This window comes from Perca fluviatilis, chromosome 14 (genome assembly GCF_010015445.1).
Source record: "Perca fluviatilis chromosome 14, GENO_Pfluv_1.0, whole genome shotgun sequence".
Taxonomy (NCBI): Eukaryota; Metazoa; Chordata; class Actinopteri; order Perciformes; family Percidae; genus Perca; species Perca fluviatilis.
In genome coordinates, this window is record NC_053125.1 from 34,270,097 (window position 1) to 34,297,485 (window position 27,389).

At 40.3% G+C, this 27,389-nt stretch overlaps 2 protein-coding genes across 4 annotated transcripts in view; one reads left to right on the forward strand and one right to left on the reverse strand.

Moving 5' to 3' along the window:
• The window catches only part of LOC120572816 (low affinity immunoglobulin gamma Fc region receptor II-like), a 56,089-nt gene extending 41,235 nt beyond the window's left edge, over positions 1–14,854 (forward strand). For all 3 annotated transcript variants that reach the window (XM_039822275.1, XM_039822276.1, XM_039822277.1), the window contains exon 5: positions 14,638–14,854. In XM_039822275.1, coding sequence (XP_039678209.1) covers positions 14,638–14,753 — 116 coding nt within the window. In that variant the 3' untranslated portion in view covers positions 14,754–14,854. The remainder of the gene's footprint in view (positions 1–14,637) is intronic.
• Positions 14,855–22,263: 7,409 nt separating this feature from the next.
• On the reverse strand, positions 22,264–23,902 carry LOC120572892 (Fc receptor-like B). The gene is made up of 4 exons (XM_039822406.1): positions 23,866–23,902; positions 23,577–23,612; positions 22,870–23,133; positions 22,264–22,790 (listed from the first exon to the last, which is right to left on the reverse strand). Exons 1-4 carry the CDS (start codon positions 23,894–23,896, stop codon positions 22,495–22,497), a joined length of 627 nt encoding a protein of 208 aa, XP_039678340.1. The 5' UTR covers positions 23,897–23,902; the 3' UTR covers positions 22,264–22,494.
• Positions 23,903–27,389: the final 3,487 nt, after the last annotated feature.

Sequence of the window (27,389 nt, forward strand, 5' to 3'; positions counted from 1 at the left end):
AAGGTTATTTCATGGATCCAGGATACTATGCATCCTGATAAAGTTCCCTTGGCCTTTGGAATTAAAATAGTCCCCCCCTACATCATCATATACCCTTCACCATACCCCCACATCATCACATACCCTTCACCATACCTAGAGATTGGCATGGGGTACTTTCCATAAAATCGTCTCTCAATGCAAATCAAACCAGCTATTAGGCTAACTGAAATAAAACCATGTATTATAGCAAATACTGACTAAATAATAATACAATTAATATAAATTAAATATGTAAATATGAATAAAATACCAAGACAAAACATGAATTGTAAAAAAAACAGTTGTAAGCTAATCAGCGGTCTGCGCTAACTTCATCTAAGCTACAAATACATTTGATTAGCATGAAAACACGTCCCAGAGAACGACAGAGTGGGTACACATCTGTTAATAACCCCTATGTTCGTTTTGCGCCGGAAATGTCCTTTAAAAGGTCCCATGGCATGAAAATTTCACTTTATGAGTTTTTTTTAACATTAATATGAGTTCCCCCAGCCTGTCTATGGTCCCCCAGTGGCTAGAAATGGTGATAGCTGTAAACCGAGCCCTGGGTATCCTGCTCTGCCTTTGAGAAAATGAAAGCTCAGATGGGCGGCATCAGGGCTAATCTGTGGGAAAAAAAAAAAACCCCCCTTTTTTTTTTTTTTTTTTTTCCCCCCACAGAATTTTTTTTTTTTTTTTTCTTGGCCCACCAATGAGAGAGAGAGAGAGAGAGAGAAACATCATGGCTTTCAAACGAGCAAAGTGGCAGTTGGTCAAGGCCACACCCTCCACTTTGCCCCCCCTCTCCTCCTCAATAGCTACAGACCCAGAAATGGCACATCCTAAGGAAAGCTAATTGTGGGACTGGCTCTAGTGGCTGTAATTCTGCACCAAGGCTGAATTTTGGGAAAGAGACTTCAGATACAGTATTAGGGGACCACTAAGATCTATATAAAAGAGACTTCAGATACAGTATTAGGGTACCACTAAGGTCTATATAAAAGAGACTTCAGATACAGTATTAGGGGACCACTAAGGTCTATATCAAAGAGACTTCAGATACAGTATTAGGGGACCACTAAGGTCTATATAAAAGAGACTTAAGATACAGTATTAGGGGACCACTAAGGTCCATATAAAAGAGACTTCAGATACAGTATTAGGGGACCACTAAGGTATATATAAAAGAGACTTCAGATACAGTATTAGGGGACCACTAAGGTATATATAAAAGAGACTTCAGATACAGTATTAGGGGACCACTAAGGTCTATATAAAAGAGACTTCAGATACAGTATTAGGGGACCACTAAGGTCTATATAAAAGAGACTTCAGATACAGTATTAGGGGACCACTAAGGCCTATATAAAAGAGACTTCAGATACAGTATTAGGGGACCACTAATATATAAAAGAGACTTCAGATACAGTATTAGGGGACCACTAAGGTCTATATAAAAGAGACTTTAGATACAGTATTAGGGGACCACTAAGGTATATATAAAAGAGACTTCAGATACAGTATTAGGGGACCACTAAGGTATATATAAAAGAGACTTCAGATACAGTATTAGGGGACCACTAAGGTCTATATAAAAGAGACTTTAGATACAGTATTAGGGGACCACTAAGGTATATATAAAAGAGACTTCAGATACAGTATTAGGGGACCACTAAGGTCTATATAAAAGAGACTTTAGATACAGTATTAGGGGACCACTAAGGTCTAGATACAGTATTAGGGGACCAGTAAGGTCTATATAAAAGCATCCAAAGAGCACCATGTCAGGGGACCTTTAAAAGGGACTAAACACGTTCGATGGACATAGTGAATCACATTTGACTTTGAGATCAATACAATTGTCAATATCCGAATAATTTGATTGATATTTTTCGGTTTCATGTTTATAGCAAGGGTAACTTTGGTAAACTGTTAGTTGTTGTTTGTTTGTTTCACTAGTTATCCCTCATTAAAAAGGTGGTTCTTGCTAAGAATATCACCATCTTCTACAAAATTTCAGGAATACACCGTGTTCATTGCAAAACAATAGTTTGCAATACTAAAAATACTGCATCCTCACAAAAGAGCAGCATTTTTTAATAGTAGCTTTCACATAGTGTGTCTGTTTGTATGTTGGTATAGTGGAAGATCAGAAAATGTGGGCAGGAGTTGGGGGAGAAGGCAATGCAGAGATGAAGGACTTCATACCTCAAGAATAGGTGTTTGTATAAGCCTGATCAACAAGTGGTAGACGGTAGCAAGTAGTATTGATAAGGTGAAAGTCCGTGCAGGGAGGTTGGTTGGGGGGATGGACGGGTCAAACAACACGGGACTTTCACCTAGGAAACCAGGGATCGCGTCCCGCTTGTTGCATTTCCTTTCCTCGTTGTTCTCTTCCTAACCACAACCGTCCTGTTGTTGTGTTTCCTTGCGCCCGGGGATTGCGTCCCGCAAGTGGTGGCCCGTCCCGTTGTTGTGGCCGGCGTGTGGCGTTTTGTTTCCCCCGTTGTTGTGTCCCCCAGAGCAGGTTCGAAAATTGTGACCTGTACACGTTAAAAATTTGTGACGTGTACACGAAATAAACGTTGAAATCGTGACCTGTAAACAAATCAATAAACCAAATAACGTGACTATTTCACTAACACAGAACATTTAGGGAACGTTTAGGGAACGTGTGTAATCCGAATCTATCTAGTATTTGGGGCAGGCGCATTAATAATTACCTCTGTATATTAATCTCTTTCAGAAAAGAGGAAAGAGTTTGAAAACTGATTTGATGACCACTGCTGAATTGGCCTGCTCAGAGGAAGAGGCACTAATGATTCCAGAAAACAGGAAACCAAAGAAGAAGAAGACCTACACAGACTTTGGAATGGGTAGGTAATGAACTATCATTAAATCATATCCATCTATCAACGATAAATATTTTAACCCTTTGGAAGTTGTACTTGTGTTACATTTTGTATTCCAAATGTAACCCTATGTGCAGTGAAGGAGAGATACCACACGTCCTTCCTGCTGCTGTCAGACTTTATAATCAACACTGCTCCAAGTAGACCACACGCACCCTATCTGACAATTTACTCACGTGCAACATTATTATGCAATATCAACTATCAACTACTCTGTGCAATACTGTGAATACCGTATTATTAAACTTTCTGTCTGTATACTTAACTGTTTTAACTGCTTTATTCTTGCATTTTACTGATGCTTTTGTCATTGTACTTTCCTTTAGGTGCAGTATCAGTGAAAATGTCCACTATGGGACTAATTAAGGATCTTATCTTATTTAAAATTTGTATATGTTTGTAATTTTTAGATGTCTGAATTGCCACGATGACCAAGATATTCAACGGGGAAATGTGGAAAGTTGCCATATTGCCAGTCATTACTTTGCCAAATAATCTGTGGTAAGTTTACAAAAATCTTAGTTGAAAATGGGACTAGGATGTAAAAATAAGTAGGAAGAAGTAGTAGTAGTAGTAGTAGTAGTAGTAGTAAGTCATTTTATGCAGAGGGCTGCATAAAAAGGCAGCATTGGTATTAAAAGTAAATACTTTTTAAATAATGTTAATTTAGAAAGTGATCTAAATACATATTGTCAGAATGGCCCTTTAACAGCGGCTGAGGCTAGATGGGATACAGCTACGGTGACAACAGTTAAGTTTAGGCACCAAAACGACTAGTTGAGTTCAGGAAACAGATCGTGGTTTAGCAGAGAATTTAACTATGTTAACAACATTTGGCTTGCCATATTCTACTTGATGAAACCGGTCTTCTATTCACATCTGCAAGACTTACGTTACAATTATTACTCACCACTTGAAAACAAAGGGAGAAGAAACAAAAAATAAAATTAAAAAACCTTCCACGCATTAAAAGATACTTCTTCTAATAACGCACAAAACCCAAATCTTTTTTTCTTGCCACAGCAGCAGCAGCAGCAGCACCACCGAGGGATCCTACTTTCCTGAGTCTGAAGCCCAGAGGGCCATCAAGGACTTCCCCGACTGGCAACAACACAGCTGATATGAAGCAGGGACACACAGCTCACGAGTGTGTAGTCAAAAGAGAGAAATACTGTATATTTCAGTTACTGCTACAGATTAAGAAAAATAATGAATTGTCTTAATAAATAAATGTTATTCTTGGCTCAATTGTTCAGTGTCTTTGGGTTCAAATAACATTACCATGATCCCATAGGCATCCAAAAATTGAGAAAGTGACATTTTTTTTTAAACTGAAACAGGGTGCGTTGGACATCCTGTTGTGTGTGTGTGCAACCGCCTTTTTATTACCAGGGGTTTACAGACACGTCTCTACTGATTGGGTATCACCTGGAACACAGCCAATAATCGAGAGACACACCCACCAAATGAGAGAAAACATAACTCAAGCCGTTGCACACCGTTCCCATCTCTTTGCCTGAAGAGAAGCCCACAGTCTCAGACTTTAAAATACTCTGGTTTAAGCTTTTAATAGTGGTTTTGTACATTAGCCCTGAGTATAGACCATATTAGGATGATTATCTCAAAATCTATCTACATACAACAATAGCTTTAAATGTGTTAGTATGCTATTTTCTATAATAATTTGAACTTGTGTAAATTGTCTTTACTTTACTAATTGTAATTTAATAAGTAATCGTGTATGATGTATCTATCTTACTTTAGCTATTCATGTAATTTCGAAAATATATTTAGATAGATACTTTATTGATCCCCAAGGGGAATTTCAAGTAATTTCGTGTGACCTATTAGGCTACTGACCTGTTTTGTTGAATGGGTTAATGCAGGATCAGTTGATCAGCTCATCTTCCTGACATGTGTACTAGGTACCTATAACAGATGTCAGGAAGATGTGCATGAGACCGCATCTGTACAATGTAGGCTATGAAATACGTTACAACGATGTATATCTATCTATATAGTGGCTACATGTCGCTGTAACATAGTCCCAGGGACGTCGTGCCAGTGATCAAACGAGCCTAATAATACCCTCCGTATCCCCGCCATATTCGGATTACATCGCCAATACATCGCTGCCCATTCTGTGTGCTTACTGGGGTGGTGTTTATAATAACGAGTTTTGAGCATGGCTGTATTGATGGGTGGGGGGTTAGGCAGGTAGGCCTATCATGATTTATTTAGGCTACACTGTAAATTGTGTATTAGTTATTAATACCGGGGGCGCCCGGATAGCTCAGCTGGTAGAGAGTGCGCCCATATATAGAGGTCTGGTCCTCGACGCAGCGGGCCCAGACTCGACTCCGACCTGCGGCCCCTTGTTGCATGTCATTCCCCCCTCTCTCTCTCTATCTCTCCTTAAATTAAAACCGTTAAAAAAACGGTACAATATCTGATGAATGCATGTTATAATGTGTTACTCGTTGAGCCAAGTAAGCCTATATGTCAAATAAAACACAAAGAAAAGACACATGTTTTGACAAGTTTGTATTGACAAACAAACAAAGAAAACAGTTTGCCAGTCAAGTGAAAATGATTCAGCACCACGGACAGCGACAGCTGATGGACAGCGATAGTGCTGAACAGGCCAAGTGAGCTCAATCAGTGCCACACTATATATAACTGACATGGCACTATTATATATTATATATATGTTTGTTAAGAAGAGCTGGATTATCACACTGTGAGATCATATGCAGTAATTAGTTTCTTTTAGCTAATAATGTGTCACTTGGCGAGAGCCCCGTTCTCGTCAAGTGGTGTTTGAGGGGCCCCTAATTGGCACGGGGCCCTGGGGCGGCCGCACCCAAGCACCCAAGCACCCACGCACCCACGCACCCACGCACCCACGCACGCACGCACCCACGCACCCACTCTATCTCCGCTACTGGCGCTGGGCTTTGAAGCAAATTTGACATATTGGGCCAAATGGTGGAAATTAAGAATTAGGTAATCAGAGGCAGAGTATATGTATGTAGAGTGGGATATGCCTTCGCCATCCTAGAAAAACACAACTGGTTAACGGTTAACGGACTGCTTAGAATACGTTCAGACTGCAGGCAAAAGTGACCCAAATCTGATTTATTTTTGGGGTCAAGTGACCAGGTCAGACTTCCTCAGAAGTAATGTGAACACTCAAATATTTTCAATGCAGCCACAGTGTGATCAACTGATGTGGATTTGACTTTTACGTCAATCTACATCGACATTTGTCACCATTATGCTCCCGCGGGAGTTAGCCCGAGACACAGACAGTAACAGTCAATGGAGGGAGATTGAGGTTACCTAAGGTTACCTAACCCTAAGACACAGACAGACAGTAGAGGGAGGTGTTAGACCTGATTAGTGTATTCTCATTAATGTTACGGCTGCCATTACACAAACATGTTGAAATAAAAGGTAACTGAGACTGACAGGCCACTTTTATGACAGGGAATACACCACAGACAGGGTTTTCTTTCTGGTTCAATCATTCCCTTCAATATCGTAAATCATATCTCAAACGCAATATCAGTCAAAATCATCACAATTTGACATTTTCCTCATATCGTGCAGCCCTAATTACGAGTGTCATATTTTACTAAATGACAGTCAAGTTCAAAGACCTGCAGGTTCAGTAACTCTCCAAGGTGTGGATGTGATTATCTGCATATATCCTGTGGCTGTCCAGCTGGGCCCCACTCCTCACCCAATAAACTAGATCAGTGAGCTTCATCAGGGGATTGGTGACCCCTAGAGGGTCTTCAGAGTCATTGCAGGGGGGTGCACCAAATTATTGTTTAATGCCTTTTTGAAAGTTCCTTCTCCCAAAGTTGAAATAGGCCCGAAAAATACACTATCACGAATCCAACATACAGTATTATTGGAAAAGATAATTGGCCTATTTGTAAAAAAACAGCTGATATAACGATAACTATAGCCACTATGGTAGCTATCATTATGGTAGCCATCACTATGGTAGCCATCGGTATGGTAGCCATCACTATGGTAGCCATCGGTATGGTAGCCATCACTATGGTAGCCATCACTATGGTAGCTGTTGTTGCCAGCGTCCTCTTCTATGCTGTGGTGTGCTGGGGAGGAAGCACTAAGAAGAGGGATGCTGAACCACTGGACAGGCTGGTAAGGAGAGCTGGCTCTGTTGGGGGGGCTGAGCTGGACTGGAGTGCATCACTTCAATATCAGATAAAAGGACCCTGAACAAACTGGTCAACATGTTGGACAATGACTGTCATCCACTCCACAGCTCTATCACAGAGCAGAAGAGCCTGATCAGCTCAAGACTACACACACTGCCATGAACAGCTGACAGACTGAGGAAGACATTTGTCCCCAGGGCCGTACAACTCTACAATAGAGTCTGCATAGTCTGTCTGCCTCTCCTCCCTCTCCACCAGTCCCACTACCTCCTATAACAACAGTTATGTACCGACTGTCCACTGGCTCACTGTTTACTGCTTACACTGTTTACTGGCTATATTAGCCCATATGCACAACCCCTCCCTTTATCCTGTATCCTTGCACTTTTGGACTTATTTTGCACTACCACCATGACACACCCTCTCATAGAGCACCTTACCATGCAGACTGCATGCCCTATTACTGCAAGCCTCTCATGCTTATACATCCTTTAGTACATTCATGTGGATTTTTTATTTATTATCTTTTCTTTTATTGTCCATATTATTCATGTGGATTTGTTATTGTATCATCCTGTTTATGATGTATGTGTATGTTGTGTGATGTCTGTAAGCTACTGACACCTTGAATTTTCCCTTGGGGATCAATAAAGTATCTATCTATCTATCTATCTATCTATCTATCTATCTATCTATCTATCTATCTATCTATCTAACTATCTATCTATCTATCTATCTTAATAATATTCATAGAGTCATATCTGTGCAACAGCGCCTCTCTGTGGCCACTTTGGTTCATTACATCACAGAAGGATACTTGTCATTCAGAGGGAGAGACACAGGAGGTCAAAGGTCAGCCTGTTTGTGTGTGTGTGTGTGTGTGTGTGTCTGTCTGTGTGTGTGTGTGTGTGTGTGTGTGTGTGTCTGTTTGTGTGTGTGTGTTTGTGTGTCTAATAAAGTATCTATCTATCTATCTATCTATCTATCTATCTACCATCCACAGATACAGTTAAGCTAATGGATTCACTGTGCCTTCCACATGTATGTTTGACATTAAAACATGATGATATATGATATATGAAATGTAAATAGTAACTTAGTATTGCAGGGCACCATAAAAGGTTACACTACACGTTATGGTAGGCCTAGTTTAATAGGCCCAACTCAATACGGTATATGTAGGGGTCCCTGCTCGGTAACCTGTTAGGGGTCCTTGGCCTAAAACACACTGAGGACCCCCCCTGAGCTAGATGATACTGAGATTCTGATAACAGCTGTTCACAACCTGTTATTTTGTTTATTTTGAGATGTGCTGTTTCAAATGTCATCAGTTTTCTCTTACCTAATATTTTCTGACATGTGAATACACAATAAAAAAACTATTTCCTGAAAACGTCATCAGTGACACGTGACGAGGAAGGAGGTGGGCTTTGCTCGGTGTGTCTGGTAGAAGTTAATGTGCTGATCTCAGATGACCAACATTTCAAATGGAGGAATCATCTCTGCAGCTGCTGCTGGGTAAGTTCAACTTAATGTTTCAGGGTTTGTCAGTTGAAATAACAGGAATTCATAATTGAATTCATGAATGAATTTAGAATGCTATTAGAAAAGGCATTTGAAAGGGCAGTACACTTCAAAATTCACTTCAAATTGTGCTGGTTGGTAAAACAATGCAACCCAGTCTCACAGCAGTTTGTGAAAAGGTCACGTATTTTAATCTATTGATTCGTGTACATGGACACGTTATTCTTGTTTTCTTCGTGATGGTTAGCACGTTTATTAAACTAATGTATTTTAATGGGAAGCATCTTACGATACGATACAACTTTATTGTCAGCCAGGGCTGAAATGCTTTGTGGCTCCCTGGGCAGCTCGTATAAAAAAGTGGACATAGACATACATAAGATGAATAACACTATACCAAAGGACATACATGAAAAATTACCACAAATTACATAAACACCCAAGTAAAGAAACAAAGCATAATGTATAACAACAGAAATTGCTGTAAGACGCTACGATATGGGCCGAGCTGGGCTCAGGGACTACGGGCGCAAAATAGCACTTGTGCTACAACCTGGTAGTACATGTACACGGAGTACAGACCGCCATCAGGTGTCGGTGTCCCACCTGAGGTGCACACAGACCGGCTGCAGTCGATGGAAGAGGTTGACATGTCATCTCAGCAGGCATCAGCTTTTTTTTATTTATTTGGACTCAAAGTTGAATGGTCTTCATTCTCTGTCTGTCTGTCCATTGTGAGTCAGCAGTAATGAAATGTAGGCGGCCGATTAACGTACCGTTTCTTTGCATCTTTCCTCGTCTGAAGTTTCCAATTCCCGAGTACAATTAAACGCAGCATTAGTGGCACTGCTAATCTCTACCTGGGCAGACGGAGAGAGACCATCCACTGCTGGCTGACAGCAGTGAGGCTGAATTTGAATTTAGGGCAGTCATGTGCTCAATCAGCGTTGTTTTAACTCACTTTTTGATAGATGCTAGATGGTACGTTCTAGACAGTTAACTAGATGAAAATCTTACAGACAATAACTTTAAAAGCTGTATTCTTAATTCAAATATGAATTCAATTATTAATAATTCATGTTTTTAAAATTGCATTTATAAATTCATTATAAATGTTCTTTATTTAAAAAGGCAAGCAGAGGAGAGCTGCTGTCTCACTCGTTCCAGTCTATATATGGTCTCACCGTGAGGCTAAGGTAGTAGACCTGCATCGAGATCACTCCTGTAGCCAATCGTGCTTTAAACTGAGGTTAGGACCTCCTACCTCATTAACATATGGAAACAGAAATACAGTACTACATAAATGTAGGTGGATAAAAATGTAGAAATAAATTTAAAGTATTATGTAATTTATTTATGATTTTATGTATGATTTTATTCATTTAGTTATACATTTATTTATTCATTCATTCATTTATTTGTTATATGGAGACTTATTGAAACTTAAGTCATGTTCCGTCCTTCACAATTTTGAAGTTTAACTTTGAAACTATTTTTATAGTTCCTCTCTTATATAATGGATTAATTAATACATTTGAAAACCAATTTAATAATTACATTTTTAATGTACAATTAAATATTAAATAAAGAAATGCTCTATTTCAATTTCCAAGACCTGGAGGTCCTCCATCATTTACTGCTGTCAAGTTTGAGAATAAAATGAAAAATATTGAATGTGTATATCAGTATCTCAAACTAACCTGAGGTTGATTTCTCTTTAGTTGTGACTTCACTGCTGAGCAGCACAACAAACCAAGGTCAGTAAACTGCTTTTGTCACATCTGGTAGACAAGACAATGGTTGAGGAGGGAAAGTTTATCAATACATTTTAACACTAAATTCAGTTTAGAAAGCCGCAGTGACACAGACTGGAGAGGGAAGATACGATTGAAGATCAAATTTAAAAATAATTCAAAACCAGGGCTGTTTCTAATGATGCACCGTCTGCTAGAGAAAGAGGAAACACTGATTCTTTTGAAGGATGGGTAATAAGATGGTAATGTCAGGAGGATTATTGAGCCAAAGTATTAATAAACACAGAAACTTTAAAAAGTAAGACACATGTAGACAGATGTAGATATTCTGCTGTGTCTAACATCAACTATGAGAGTTCAATTTGAAAACATGCAGAAATGGTTTGATAGCTCACCGTCTGAGTTACAGAGGAGAGGATTCAGCAGTGGACAGACAGTGAGAAAGCAGGAATATGAGGAATGTGGTCAAAATAAGCCTTAAAAATGGAAATCATCTTCTATAACTGCATCCTTCTTCCCTCCTCCCTCCAGTCTCTCTGACTGTGAGTCCCAGCAGCTCTCAGATGTTTAGAGGACAGTCTGTCTCTCTGAGCTGTGAGGAGGACGACAGCTCTGCTGGATGGACTCTGAGGAGGAACACAACCAGAGAAACCAGGACTCAGTGTAGAGATGGAGGTGAATCTGGCTGGGGAAGACCTGCTGGTTCTTCCTGTAACATCAGCTTCATCCTCCCATCAGACAGTGGAGTTTACTGGTGTGAGTCCAGAGAGGGAGCAACCAGTAACAGCATCACCATCACTGTCACTGGTAAGATCAGACTGTGGAGTCAGTATTGATGAAGCTGTGTGTGAATGGATGACATGCTGTAGTTTGTCTCTGTGTTGAGGTGGACCAGTGATCCTGCAGAGTCCTGTCCTCCCTGTGATGGAGGGAGAAGACCTCACTCTGACCTGTAAAACAAAGACGACCTCCAACCTCCCAGCTGGTTTCTATAAAGATGGCTCCTTCATCAGGACTGAGCCTGCAGGTCACATGACCATCCACCATGTTTCCAGGTCTGATGAAGGCCTCTACAACAACATCAGCAGTGTCTTTTGAGGGTTTGTGGGAGGCTCTAAGTGCAACATCAAGTTTGGGGTATACCCCTGGGTTTCTGCAGGTGGGAGGTTAAAGGTCATCATTTTATTACATTCTGAGTTGGGCTATAATTTTTGTTTGGTTCAGTTTTTGTTTAACACAATTGTATTGATGATGATGATGATGATGATGTGATGTTGTTTATGATTATGATTTTATATCATTATAACTGTAAATTGTGTGCAATGTTAATGCATTGATTTTTGGGTCACTTCGTGTGTGTATCTGATTGCGTTCGCACATGAAGTGACCGAAATTTTGAGCACTTGGAAAAAAGCAGAGACAAGCGACCAGAGTTCTGTTATTTGAGTTTGAGAATAAGCTTTCACACCTCCCCAAACCACTGGGCGTATCCAAGGAAACGCTCCAGGGTTGGTTACCATGGTGTGGAAGCAGCCTAACACACCATCTGATATCAGATATTTCTTCCTCTAACTAGACCAAGGGAACTCACTTACAAACATGATACACAACACTGAAGTTAAAAGTCACATAAAAAAGGAGGAACAGTGAAATAGCTGAACGTGTTATTTACTTACTTTGATTTCTATGCTTTTAATTAAATATTTTTTTTGTTCATTTTAGAGAAACCCATGACTACCAGTCCTCCTTCAACCTCCACCATCTCTGGCTTCAACACGTCTTCCTCTCCCCCAGGCTCCTCTCCTCCCCTGGTCTCCTTTCCTCCTCCCCTGGTCTCCTTTCCTCTTCCCCTTGTGTTGTTGTACATTATTTCAGTCGGTGTCCTGGTTCTCCTGGTTCTCCTGGTTCTCCTGGTTCTGCTGGTGAGACGATGCATCCGTAGGAAACCTAAAGGTTAGTCTCAATAAGACTCATGTTGCGCGCTGCAGTTCAACATCTAAATTTACTGTTGATATTTTCAATTTCAGAATTGGAGTAAAGTGTTTCTTCAAGTCAAAACGTCTCTTAGGATTCTCATGAATCACTTTTCTGTTGTTGACCAATCATCGTCACCACGAGGGCCCTTTAGCATGCTCCGGAGCTTTTGATTGAATCACATAATCTTCCTCATGTTTCCATCTTTACGGATGTCTCTTTAATGGATAAACTGATTGAAATTGATGTTAACTTTGGTTTATTTCAGCTGCTCAAGCTGAAGCTGGAGATGATGACATCACATACAGTGATGTCACTATAGCGAGATGGAGCAAAGGTAAAGATATTTCTTTCAGATGAAAACCGTGTGTGTTCTTGTTTTAATGTCCTGAGAGGACGTTTTGGGAAAAGAACATTTTATAAAATAGGGATATTTTAACAGTCAATGTGTAAGGTCTATTTTAGTAGATGATAGCGTGTTGTGCTTGTCATGAGAGTCTGGGTGTTTTGTACCCTGTGGTTAACACCTCTAAAACCTCTAACAGCTCTAACAGTTCTGTGGTCGTTCTGTTTCCTGTTTCTCATAGCAACCCTTCACCTGAGTGTGGGTCTGTTCAGGCTTCACTGCAGGACACAGGACAAAACAAAGATCATATCAATAAGCTATAAATTTGCAGAATTACATATCGCTGTCTATCTATGATCACTTACAATAGATCTAAAGTAATGGAATATGTTCATGTAAACAGTAAAATGCCGTTGTTAAAGGAACATGCCAACTTATTGGGACTTTGTCTTATTCACCGTATCCCCCAGAGTTAGATAAGTCCATACATACCCTTCTCATCTCTGTGCGTGTTGTAACTCTGTCTGACGCCCCCACCGCTAGCCTAGCTTAGCCCAGATCCTGGAGGTAACCGGCTCCATCTAGCCTACTGCTCCCAATAAGTGACAAAATAACGCCAACATGTTCCTATTTACATGTTGTGAATTGTAGAGTCACAGCGTGTACAAATAAAAGGTCACATGAGACACATACTAACCGTATACATACTGGGAACTATATTCTCAGAAGGTGAAGCACTGCCAGTTCTGCTACTTGGGCGGAGTGATTAGCGCAACACCTGAGAAGCACCGTTGTTACTCTCTGCCATGCACCACGGGGCTTCTCAGGTGCTGCGAGCAAATCACTCCATGTTATGTTACTGCTGATGAAGACCCAACATTTCCTGATTTTGCCATTTCATAATAAAAGCATTCAAATGAGAAAATAACGTGGGGGCTTTTTATTGTGAAGAATGTATAGCAAATGAAACCATTTCACAGCGGATGATTTGAGTTTGCCAGCTTTCTCCGTAGCAAAATCAAGGCTGTGTAACTCTGGCTAATAAAAGACTAATAAATAACTAAAGGAGATGACTGGCAGGAATATCTGGAGTAATATCCTTCATATTGGGGAATTCTGGGACATTTTACTAAAAATAATGTTACTGTATACCGGTGGCAGCTTTTTCCAAAGAACAGTGCTGCAGAGAGCTCCCAAGAGCAGCAGCACAGTAACACAAACACAAATCAATTACAGTATGATATTAACATCCAAAACAAACAATTTAGTGGTATCTGGCATGAGAAATACTTTGGGTAGTTCTGCTCACAGTTGAGTAGGCGGCCCTAATGTGGGACAGTTGGGTTTAGGAAAAGAACGGGAGAGTTGGGTTTAGGAAAAGAACGGGACAGTTGGGTTTAGGAAAAGAACAGGACAGTTGGGTTTAGAGAGGCAAGAGGCATAAATCTCTCACTCAAGCTGTGAAGTTTGTGTTAGGCAAATATATTGATAACGCCATAATAAAGATGCTCATCTAAATCTAGTTCAGTATATCGCTCTCTGGGAAATAGGCCCATTTTTACATTATTTCAAGTGTTTGTGCAACACTGACATGTTGACACCGTGAGTTGTTCCTGCTGCGGTCAACCTGTCTCTAAAAAAGAACAGCTCTGTGAGCATGAAGTCCGTTTCACATGAACTGGGTTCCCATTTAAGCCCTGCCATCAGCAACAAGTGTTAAGAAGATAAAAAAAAACTGTGAAATTTTAAGTTGTACTTCCCCTTATGTAGACTTTTGCAGTTCTGTCTTAAAGCTATCCCCTGATATTTGCTGGTAAAATGTATCAACTATTAAGTCCTTTTCTAATACTATGGACAATAGTTTATTGATTGTAGTAAAATTGAAATAATCAATGTCATTTCTTTTCCAGAGATTTATTCAATTGCAATCTACTCTGGAGTGAGAACAGAAGACGCCAGTCACGGACAAATAGGGATCAAAGACAAGAAATCAACCAGGAAGAGACTATTTCGATTAGCGGAGTAATCCTCATCTGGTGCTCTAGTGAGTATTTGTGAATGAACTCCAGTGTGTGTTCATGGTGATGAAGAAACATGTCATCCACTGCAACAGGGACCAACTTTACATGCACAATATTTTGCCGTTATTCTGAAAAAGAAATTATTCCAACTAAGCTGCTTACATTGTTAACATATCAATATTCCACTAACAGCCAACACACAACCTATTACTAATATGACTTCATTTAACAACTCCCCCCCCCACACACACACACACACACACACACACACACAGTTTTCAGATTACATTATGAATTTAAATAATTGCTAAAGGGTTCTCGACTGCTGTAGAACGAAGTGGCTGATCTTTAATGTAATATCTACAGTGTCCATTATCAGCAACCATTCATCCAATTTCCCAAAGGCCCATTCTGTTCACTAATCTGATATCATTTTAAAAGGCTAACTGAGAAAACATTGGAGAACCCTTTTGCAATGATGTAATCACATAATGTAATCTGAAAACTGCTGCCCTGGTTAAAAAAAAACAATGCAACTGATCTCAGGTGGTCATCTGTCTGTAATGGAGGGAATGGACATTTCTAAGTGACCCCAAACTTTTGACTGGTAGTGTAGGTCAGGAGGTCACAACAAAGAGGGAGACAACACCATGTTAAATGTTTAAACAATACTTCATTCAATTAAATTCAACCAAATTAGACCAAAAACAATATCTAAATTGACTATATAACATTTTGTTAATGTTCATATTACTGTTTATTGTGTTATGTTCAAATATTTGGCAAATTCTATGTTGAAGCTTTGGCAACATTGTTTTTGAATCGTTCATGCCAATAATGCCTCTTTGAATTAAATTGGATTGAGAGAGAGAAATTCAAACACAAACACCCGACATTTGACCAAATAATTAACATCAATAATATGCCGATCCTGCTGGGAGAACAGCCAGAGAGCTGCAGTCTAGCAGCAGAATATTCACTAAGATAATTTACACTTTGAAAAAATAGCCAAAAAAATAGTAAATTTCCCAAAGTTAACATGAGAAAAGAAGCTGGTAGTTCTCCGAGGAGAAGGGACAGCAGCTCCACTGGCAGCTACATATGGATCTGAGGGACTCCCCACCACTATGAGATCCCAACATTACACATTGGTTTAGGATTGTACAGCAACTATATTATACACAACTGTTAAGTGTTATATTCCATCCATCCATCGTCAACCACTTATCCCGCGCACAGGGTCGTGGGGGGGCTGGAGCCAATCCCAGCATGCGTCGGGCGAAAGGCGGGGTACACCCTGGACAGGTCGCCAGTCCATCGCAGGGCCACACATAGACGAACAACCACTCACTCACACATGCACAGCTACGGACAATTTAGGGACACCAATTAACCTAGCCTGCATGTCTTTGGCCGGCGGGAGGAAGCCGGAGTACCCGGAGAGAACCCACACAGACACGGGGAGAACATGCAAACTCCACACAGAGTTTACACAACCTTCTTGCTGCGAGGCGACAGTGCTAACCACCGCACCACCGTGTTATATTGTGTTATGTAAATGTTTGGTAATATGTGTTGTATAACTATCAGTGCAGTATAGAATATATGTGACACCTACTGTATGTATTTAATATGTAATATGTACTATATATGCATTTTCTGTAAACTGCTTTTGCAACATGTTTTCTTTGTTCATGCCAATGAAGCAAAATTTAATTTAATTTAATTGAGAGAGAGAGACCGAGAGAGACAGAGAGAGAGACCGAGAGAGACAGAGAGAGAGACCGAGAGAGACAGAGAGAGAGAGACAGAGAAAGACAGAGAGAGACAGAGAGAGACATCATGACTTGTTCCTCCTGCAGTCAACATGCTTATCTTACTATAATCTCTATAAACAGCTCTGTTAGTGTGAAGTCCATTTCACATGAACATTTTTTCCCTGACATCAGCAACAAGTGTTAAAAAGATAAGAAAACTAAAAAGCTGTACTTCCTCTTAACCAGTGGATATTTAAACTTAAAGCGCCCGTATTATGCTCATCTTCAGGTTCACAACTGTATTTAGAGGTTGTACCAGAATAGGTTTACATGGTGTAATATTCAAAAAACACCATATATTTGTTGTACTACACATTGCTGCAGCTCCTCTTTTCACCATTTGTGTTGAGCTCTCTGTTTTAGCTACAGAGTGAGACATCTCACTTCTGTTCTATCTTTGTTGGGAGTCGCACAAAGTCACGAGATGGTGCCGTTGATGAGAACACAGCTAGAAGTTAATACATGAAGTCAACAACCTGATCTCACAGAATTCCGTAAAATGGGCACGGACCCTTAACTCAAAATCCGTGGCAGTTTCACGGAATTGCAACAAAATCCGTTGAACTGTCACGGAATAATTCCGTTAAATGAACACGGATCGCCAAATTCCGTGATGGGCCCATGGAAGAATTCCGTGTAATGAACATGGATCACCGAAAACGAAATACGGGCTTACGTTACACGCGGATCGCCGAAAAAAAACGGTGGGTGGGCTTACGGTTCCGTGACACGCGACAAGAACGGGACGGTTGGGTTCAGGAAAAGGTCGTGGGTGGGCTTACGGTTCCGTGCCACACGCGGGACACGCTTAAAAAAAATAAAAAAATAAAAAAATAAAAACACAACAACTGACAAACGCCACACGCGGGACGCGAAACTCCGCTCTCCTGAGTGAAAGTCCTGTGTTTTACCCATCCACCACCCCAACCAACTTCCTTACGCGGAATTCCGGCCTTACATACTACTCACTACCGTGCCACGTCATCTTCTCATTGACTTTACATTGGTATTGTTTTCCGTGGTGGCCACACGGAATTTTCACACAATCCGTACCACCATCACAGAATGAGCTGTTACCAGTCCGTGCCCATTTTACGGAATTCAGTGAGACCAGGCTGAAGTCAAAGCCAACTGTGAGAGCTGAAGGGCAGCAACAAGTCTGGTAGTTCTACCTCCATCTGAAGCCCCCCCCCCCCATCCTTAATATCTTCACTACTACACATATGTTTGGATTTAAACTGTTTACATAGTTTTATACCCCTGGACAATAACTACACATTCCTGCTCTAATGTACACATTCATATCAGACCCTTTATATCCATCTTCGTATCTCTTTCAATAAGCTGCTGATTATAAACCTCTCTTTGGATGAGAGCATCATATCAGACCCTTTATATCCATCTTCTTATCTTTTTCAATAAGCTGCTGATTGTAAACCTCTCTTTGGATGAGAGCATCATATCAGACCCTTTATATCCATCTTCTTATCTTTTTCAATAAGCTGCTGATTATAAACCTCTCTCTGGATGAGAGCATCATATCAGACCCTTTTATATCCATCTTCTTATCTTTTTCAATAAGCTGCTGATTATAAACCTCTCTTTGGATGAGAGCATCATATCAGTTGAGTCAGACAGCCAGCAGGAGGCAGCACAGCACCTTCTCTTTCTTTACACATGCTCAGTTCAGCAGGGAACAGCTCACAGCTCTTTAACTTATGGAGTTTTAATTCTACCGTCACTGTATTAGAGGAACATTTAGGCTACAAAATAAAGATCATCACCATGGCAACAGACACATGACATCACACACCAGAGTGTCCAAACCAACAGTTCATTCATTTCAGAACCAGAAAACACAACAGAGACCAAACTCACACAGTTCTACTCAAATGACAACGACAACACGCTGACATAATAACATTATTATTAACATTATTAAGCTGCATGGCATCAACACAGATATATTTAAACAATATAAACTCCACCACTGTTTGTTCTTGATATTAGCCTGGACGTGTTATCTACAAGGTGTAACAGATAAATAGAAGTCATATTGATATATGTACTATTAACTTGGTGCACTATTCGCCAGTTACACATCACATTGAAGAAGTTGCCCCAGTTTACCATTTGATAAACTTGGAAATGATTGACTCGCCTGAATGCACCATAAGTTTTGCTTTCTCTGAGACTTGACCATGTTTTTGGGACTTTCATAGTATTTATTGTTTTCTGTTTTAGAACTTAACAAGTTCTTGCTGCTCCGACATATCCATTTATGGATAAAAAAAAGACAGAAAAGTAGATCTTATAATAAAATTGTAAGCTCAATTGTCAGGAAAATGAGAACATTGGCAAAGGTAAAACAATAACAGTTTGATAGGCTTAAATTTGCCATATTATGCTTTCAGCATCTTTTTTGAGCATAGAGTACCTTTGAGATTATTCTGGAGAATATTATAGACAGTATTGATCATTGCTTTGGATTGTTGCAATATTAATAAAGAAATGACTTCATAGATTTCCAGATTTTATTTTATTATTGAAGCATGCATTGTTCAATGGTATACAAGATACGTGTATTGACTGTCTGTGAGCAAATTAGGGTTTTTCTAGGATGGCAAAGGGATATCCCGCCTTACTCTGCCTCTGATTTACTTACCGTGGTATTCTCACCCTATACCAATCTCACTCCTCATGCCTAAATCTAACAAATCCAACCGACAAAGACATTGAGTACTAGCCAATCAGAGGCAGAGAAGGGCGGGACTTGCCTTTGCCATCCTAGGAAACACAAATTTGCATACTGTTGACTGTATATAAATAGCTGTTTACAGTCAGTGTTGTTCTGCTAGGCAACGGCTGCCCTCTTGTGGCGGCTTGTGACAGGAAACCTGTGCTCTTGGCTTGACCTACTTTCATGCCCTCAGTGAAGATTACAGCTGTGAGTAACTCTGTAAAACTCTTTGTATGAATGAAGATATTAAACCTGTGTTTACAGAAATTTTACAGTATAAGGACAATTCAGAGGGATGTCTAACTAGTATTAGTTCTGAATGTTTATGCTGAAATACATGAGCACATACCTCTCAAGTCTCACGCATTGGGCGTGAGACACACGTATTTCAACCCGTTCACCCGCTCACACGCCACACCTTGTATTTCTCACGCAGAGATATTACCAGGATAACGCCCACCAAGTTACAACGCTATTTTTTAAACAGTGGAACAGGTAGAGGAATCAAGTGAGTTCCCCACAGAGATCAGAAGGCCCTGCCACACACCAGCTGAGTGAGTGCGGATTTCAAATTGTGGCTTTCATCGCTGTTTTTGACTTTGCCTGAGATTAAGTGACAAGTGTACTTGCCCTGTTGTTTATTTTGTTGCCATGACTTTGCAAGTGATGACGTCCTGTCACTGTTCCAGTTGAGGGGAGAGAGAGCGGATGACAGCTCGCTTGAGTTCAGTAGAGCACCATACAGCTCTGTAGAGTCGTGTAATTATGACTTTATATACTACATGTACATAGCGGAAACCCTGTTGTGCGTCTGCCCTATTTCTGATACTGTGGCGGCAGAAATCAACATAGAGGAAACACTGGGTAGCTTTTACGCCTATTATTATTATTATAGCTTCATGTTGAATCAGCTGCAGGACTACTCTGACAGTTTTATATTTATATAAAGACACCCATTTTATAATAGGCCTACCCATAATACTTTTATAACAATACCCATAATAATTTGGAATATTTTTAGTTTTTTCTTTCCTTTTATTTTTACCGCACAACCTCCCAGCCCCCATTGTGAAAACCTTTGGCCTAGGCTATTTCATTCTATTTTATCCAGACAATGCATAGTATTGATTATTGCACGCACGCACGCACACACACGCACACACACACACACACACACACACACACACGCACCGCGCCACACACACACACACACACGCACACACACACACACACACACACACACACACACACACACACACACACACACACACACACACACACACACACACACACACACACACACACACACACACACACACACACACACACACACACACACACACACACACACAGAAAGAAATGCTGAATTAAATAAAAATGTTTTTATTTATGTGTCATTTATCAGATCAGACCCCCGACCCCACCCAAACGCCTGCCACCAAAATCTCACTCTGAACTCTGTTCAAAACTTGAGAGCCCTGTGAACAGATTGCTGAACAGTCCTACCGTGCAAAGGCTTAGCGGCCCAAAATGTCAGGGGCCTCCTGGGCCTTCTGTCGTGGTACTCAGGGAATGGTGGACCCAAAAGTAGTGGTGGGCAGATCGAGGCTTCGTGAAACAGTTGAAGCAAATGTGTCATATTGTGTCGAGGCTTCGAAACAATCTGACACCCGTCTCAACGATGACACCTAGTGGTCACTGGCAGGTGTTGATCTGAAACAACCTTGATAACGAGCCATTAAAAAAATAAAAAATGTATTATTGTATTGTATTATTTTTCTAATATGTGAAGCTTGTAAGGCTTGCAGACTCCTCACTGTGCATAATGCTATTTTGGTCATAAAAAATGAATATTAATAAAAGAAATCAAGCCACAATGTCTCACTTTTTTATAGATTTTCATTCAAAAATATTAATTTCTCTGCTGTGGAAGGACTTAGCCTACTTCGTGTTTTATCTATCTATCTATCTATTTATCTATCTATCTATCTATCTATCTATCTATCTATCTATCTATCTATCTATCTATTTATCAATGTGTCACTGTATGTAGGTCTATACTCTGTCTGTCTCAGTCTATCAGTCAATGTGTAAATTTAAATGTAAGCCTAAATATAACTAAACAACTCGCACTATGAATGTCACTATATCACCAAATATCCGCTATCTCAAAATCAAACTCCTCTCACAAAAACCCACGAGGTCAAGGTGCGTTGACTTCACTTTTATACTGATGTGCGATGTGTGTTCCCGACCCTGTCAATCAAACTCTGATTCATGCCACCTGTTGAAACACTCGTGAAACACTCAGATGTTGATGTTGAGCTCGGTGGTGACAGCAGTGATGACATCATCCGATCCCTCCTTAGCCTGGGTGGGCGTGGTCGTCAACACGGAGACAGGCAAGTCATTTCCTACAGTCAGACCATGTTAGATAGAAAATTTAGATAATTGATCAGCTGAAGAGTTCTGTTAGAGACAACTGATTTTCTCCCTCCTAATTAGGCTGTTGAAATTCAGGTCTGAGTCCATTTTGAGTTTTTTTCAACAAAGACAATTGAAGCTTCGCTGATTTTTTATCCAAAAAGCCACTACCTCAGTTTGGTCTCCGTTTACTTTAAGAAAATTTTGGCACATCCAATTATTGATTTGTTCAATTCACTTACTCAGTGTTTCTATTGGACTAGTCCCCTGGTGATTTGGTTATGTAAACAGTGGGTCATCTGCATATCGATAACCCTAACTTATTTTGTTGTTTTCCATAATCAGAGCAAGTCAAAGCATGTAGATGTTAAACATAAGAGGCCCCAGAAGGGAGTTATGGGGAAAGACGCATGTCATATTTGGCAGCTTAAATGTGTAATTCCCTATAGACACAAATTAGTCCCTGTTCTCTATAGTGCCAGAAAGTCAAACAAAATTTTCCAATAGCACCACTGTCAGTATTTAAGTAGATGCCAATTAAGACCTAAAAAAGAGATAGATAGATATATAGATAGCTAGATAGATGGATATTTCAGAGTGCACCTGCGGCTTTGTCTCGATATAAAGACACCATGATGAAAGTGGAGATGCAGTACGGACAGAACACCAACAGGTGGCAGACCAGTCTGAACACAATATGGAAAGGGTCTGAGGCCGGGGGCGGAGCTGCAGAAGTAGGTGTCCCTGTAGAGAAAATCCCAGCTGTCAGGTGAATATCTGGATGAATGAACTCCTGAAATCAAAGGTAAGCTCCTCACCTGTGACAGAGACCCAGCTGGGTGGAGACTCTCCAACACTGCTGATGTTGCACTGGTAGAGGCCTTCATCAGACCTGGAAACATGGTGGATGGTCATGTGACCTGCAGGCTCAGTCCTGATGAAGGAGCCATCTTTATAGAAACCAGCTGGGAGGTTGGAGGACGTCTCTGTTTTACAGGTCAGAGTGAGGTCTTCTCCCTCCATCACAGGGAGGACAGGACTCTGCAGGATCACTGGTCCACCTCAACACAGAGACAAACTACAGCATGTCATCCATTCACACACAGCTTCATCAATACTGACTCCACAGTCTGATCTTACCAGTGACAGTGATGGTGATGCTGTTACTGGTTGCTCCCTCTCTGGACTCACACCAGTAAACTCCACTGTGTCGTGTAAGCATAAAGCTGATATTACAGGAAGAACCAGCAGGTCTTCCCCAGTCATCTCCACACTGAGTCACAGTTTTATCACTTGTGTTCCTCCTCAGAGTCCATCCAGCAGAGCTGTCGTCCTCCTCACAGCTCAGAGAGACAGACACACCTCTAAACAGCTGAGAGCTGCTGGGACTCACAGTCAGAGAGGCTGGAGGGAGGAGGGTTTGGTGGTTAAAAAACTAATTGATGATCTTTTACATTTTGAATTCACACTTGTAGTAATTAATGCTTGGTCCCAGGACGCTCCAGTATCTTTACCTTGTTGTATATAATGTTTTCATCTTTCTCATTTTCTACCTTAATATAAAACAAGTATCTCTACACTTAAGCTACTCAGAGTTTCAACCAGTTTGGATGTGGTTAACCATCTTTGTATTCTGGGGGAGTTTCTGTGCACAGTGCACCATCTTTTTTGTTAAAGACGCCCCGATCAGATCAGTTTTGTCTTTTTGTTATTCTTGCTAGGCAACAACAGAAGCACCAGTTTTTTTAATTCATGCTCCTCCTGAATAACGCAAGGGCAAACTGCCCCACGCCACTTAAACACGCCTAGGGCGTAACTGTTCTATCTTGAAATTAAAGTGTACTGACCTTGGTTTGTTGTGCAGCTCAGCAGTGAGATCAGAACTAAAGAGAAATAAACCTTGGGTTAGTTTGACTTGGTGATACAAGACATTCAAAGTTTAAATAATAAATGAAAAGAGCACTAAAAACTGGCAGCAAAAGTATTTACACAAACTTTCAAAATTACTTATAATTTCTTCTCATAAACTCATGTTATGTTTACGTTCAGGAGCATTATTAAGACAATTGCTGTAAAAAAAATTTTTTATCTTGTATTTCTTTCAGCAGTTTTTAAAAACTCACACAGTTTACTTACAGAGGAGCCACAGTAGAGATGTTTCCTCCATCCTGACACTTTGGGAAGTGAGACTTATTGAAATGTGCCATAAAGTAACCCACCCCCCTTCCTCTGTGACTGTGGCCCAGCGTTGTGGTTTCCTCTTCACACAGTTTGAGAAAAAGGTTTTTGTTTTCGTTGCAATAAAGCAGATGAATTCATTTTTAAATTAAGTTTTAAAACAAGGCACTAAAGCACAACATGAAGTGAAGATAGACGAAAAACTAAATGTTGAGAGGGAAAATAAGCAACGACCCACACCTGAATGTAAAAGAACATGAATACGATTCAACACGTGTGTGTGTGGTCATTGTTGTAATTCCTGAGGTGAAAGTTACCTTTTCACATACAAGATACACAATGTTGATTTGAATTTGTCATCAATTTATTAGGAAATGACTTGATGATGATTTTCAAGATGTATCTTCCTGTAGCTGGCCGCGGTTTCATTGAGAGGAAGTAAACAGGGGTGGGGGTTGTACCTGCGTCTCTGACAGCTCGCCTTTGTTTAACCATGGAAATGTGGTCAGAAAGAGACTCAAAGAAAGACACTGGGCGTTTCTCAATACCAAGAATGCAAAGTACGGATTTGTATCCTCGGGGAGAACGTTCTGGTTGTTCTTGGAAGAATTAACTCGCAAGTTCACAAGCACAGAAAACACTGTTAACAGTCTGAGACGATGCGTTCTTCCTGTTATTGCTCAACACAGCAGAGAGGCTACCTGCAAGGCTCCAAAATAACAGCTAGAAATAAAAACCACAACAATATAACCACTTTGTATTAAAACAATCTCGGGACAAGAAAACCTCATAATGCTACAACTATTGCAATAATATTGAAAAATAAAACTAATTGAGCTTTAATTTTATAGTTTATGGTTTTAGCTCAAACACCCTTTACTTATTCAAAAGAGTGGAACGCGATCCCTATTATTAGTGTAAGTCAGTTTAAATAAAAAAAATAAATAGGCATATGCTCTGGTGTGTCCTATGTGTTCCTATTAGTATTATGTGGAATTATCATTTCTATATTATTGTAGTGCACTGTATATGCCCAGGGAGATGGAAGTTAGAAATTCAAATTATAAAGGTTGGTGTCTCCCCTTTAGTCTACATAACATGTCATAGCATGTTACCACTTTATGCACAACTGTTCATTTATCATACAGACTGAAACTCAACTTCTAATAAATCAGAAAACAAATACACCAAAAATATGAACTAAATACTAAATATAATGTAGGCTATAGCATATGGCATAATTTAAACAAGTCTCCCGAAAAGAAACGGGTATATCTCATTGACTAATAATATACAGTCTATCTATGGTATATCTCTCCTCTGCTCTGCCGCGCTGTGTGTGTGTGTGTGTGTGTGTGTGTGTGTGTGTGTGTGTGTGTGTGTGTGTGTGTGTGTGTGTGTGTGTGTGTGTGTTGTGTGTGTGTGTGTGTGTGTGTGTGTGTGGAGTGTGTGTGTTTTAACTCCTAAAAGACAGTTAACACAGGTTCCCGCTAATCTTATGATGCACATGTGTTGTGATATTTAAACAACCCCCCCCCCCCCACCAAAACCCCCCTAACCCCCCCCCCCCCAACCCCCCCCCCCTTCCTTCCGCCTCCTTAAAAATTTTTTTTTTTTTTTTTTTTTTTTTTTTCCGATTCGTCAAGTGAGATTCTGCGAAGTGAAATTTTGTCCCGGCTGCCCAAGCTGGCGGCCGCGTCATTTTATGGAGCTCCGAAAACTCTGAAAACTTTGGAGCAAATTGACAATTCGGCAAAGATTTTCGCAACACTGCCTAAATCTAAACCGTTCATTTCTCGCCTAAAATGTTCTCAGAAGTGAATTTAGAATAAGATGGCGAAAATTGTTAAAATTGTCCCGTTTTTGGGCTGTCTATGTACTGGAAATCCAACCATCATTGAATGCCGAAATGAATGTTGGGATACAGGTGCTGCGAAGTTCATACAAGTTACCAACCGATGTATCCTCGGTAAATGGGCGTGTCAAGAATACATCCGGGAATTTTAACTGTTCTTGGCAAAATGCGAACTTGTGTATTGGGACAGTACTTTGGCAACGTGAGATTATGTTTCACAGGGACACAAGAACACAAGTCAATAGAAGAACACATATTGGGAAACGCCCACTGTGTAGCTGCACGCTATCAAACTACACATCAAGAATCAATCAGGTCTGCATTAAGCAGTTAGTGTTCACCTGAGTGTGTGCAGGTTTACGTGGAGGTCTGTCTCCTAAAACACACCAATAAGCTCGGCAGCTAACAAACAACACAACTATTCCACCGCCAGCCACAGATCACAGTCAAACAACAAGACTTTTGGTTCGTTTTGGTTCCTCAGAGTCTGGGTTTTTCAGATTAAAGTTTAAAATGAAAGAAGGCCGCCGCCTGGAGGTAAGGAGGGAAACAACAGATCCACATTCAGTTCATTAATCAGTTAGTGGTGGACTGGAACTGAGGACATTTACTCAAGTACTGGACTTTACTTGAGTATTTTCCTCACTACATCTCAGAGGGAAATATTGGTCTTTTTACTCCACTACATTTATCTGACAGCTTTAGTTCTGCTGATTCAGGAACATTCACAATATTGTTCACATTCTTTATTCTTCAACTTTCTTTGGACGTCTCTAAGTTCTGCATACTTTCAGCTAAAAAAAAAAAACATTTAAATATAAAAATGATGATGATGATGGGTCAACTGTTTTCTGCTATTTCAAATTTTTGAAATAACACATTTTTTTTACATTTTTATTTAACATTAGGGACTGATCGTTATTTAATTAGGGGGCCCCCTTGAGGAGTTTTGGGATCTTTAGTCAAAACAGACTTGACCCTCCCTTTGCCAGCAATACATTTTCTATGACCCTCCAAAAGGACTGGGAAAATACACATGATCCTCCCCACCATTCTATTGATAAATAAACATAAATGTTTATTGTTAAAGCAGATTACAATTGCATTGTAACAATTTACCCTTATGAAATCCAATTGAGGCACGTCTGTCTTGGATACGCAATAGACAGATGGTGGCGTAATGCCCCCACGCTTAAATTCAACTAAAATGTAACTGTCAAAAATCACTGTTGGACCTTCAGTCTGTTGAAATGTCTCTCCAAATGCAGAAACGAAGCGCAATCACACCATAAAATGTTAACGCGCGTTAAGAAAAAAGATCCGTATTTTGCAGTAATCCAATAACACACACAAAAAAAAAGTAATCCACAGCGATCAGTAGATCCACAAAAAGGGTCACGGTGTATCCAGCTCCAAACAGGTGAAAGAGGCCTCCACGTCGTCGTTTAAAGGTCCCATGGCATGAAAATGTCACTTTATGAGGTTTTTTAACATTAATATGAGTTCCCCCAGTCTGCCTATGGTCCCCCAGTGGCTAGAAATGATGATAGGTGTAAACCGAGCCCTGGGTATCCTGCTCTGCCTTTGAGAAAATGAAAGCTCAGATGAGCCGTTTTGGAATCTGCTT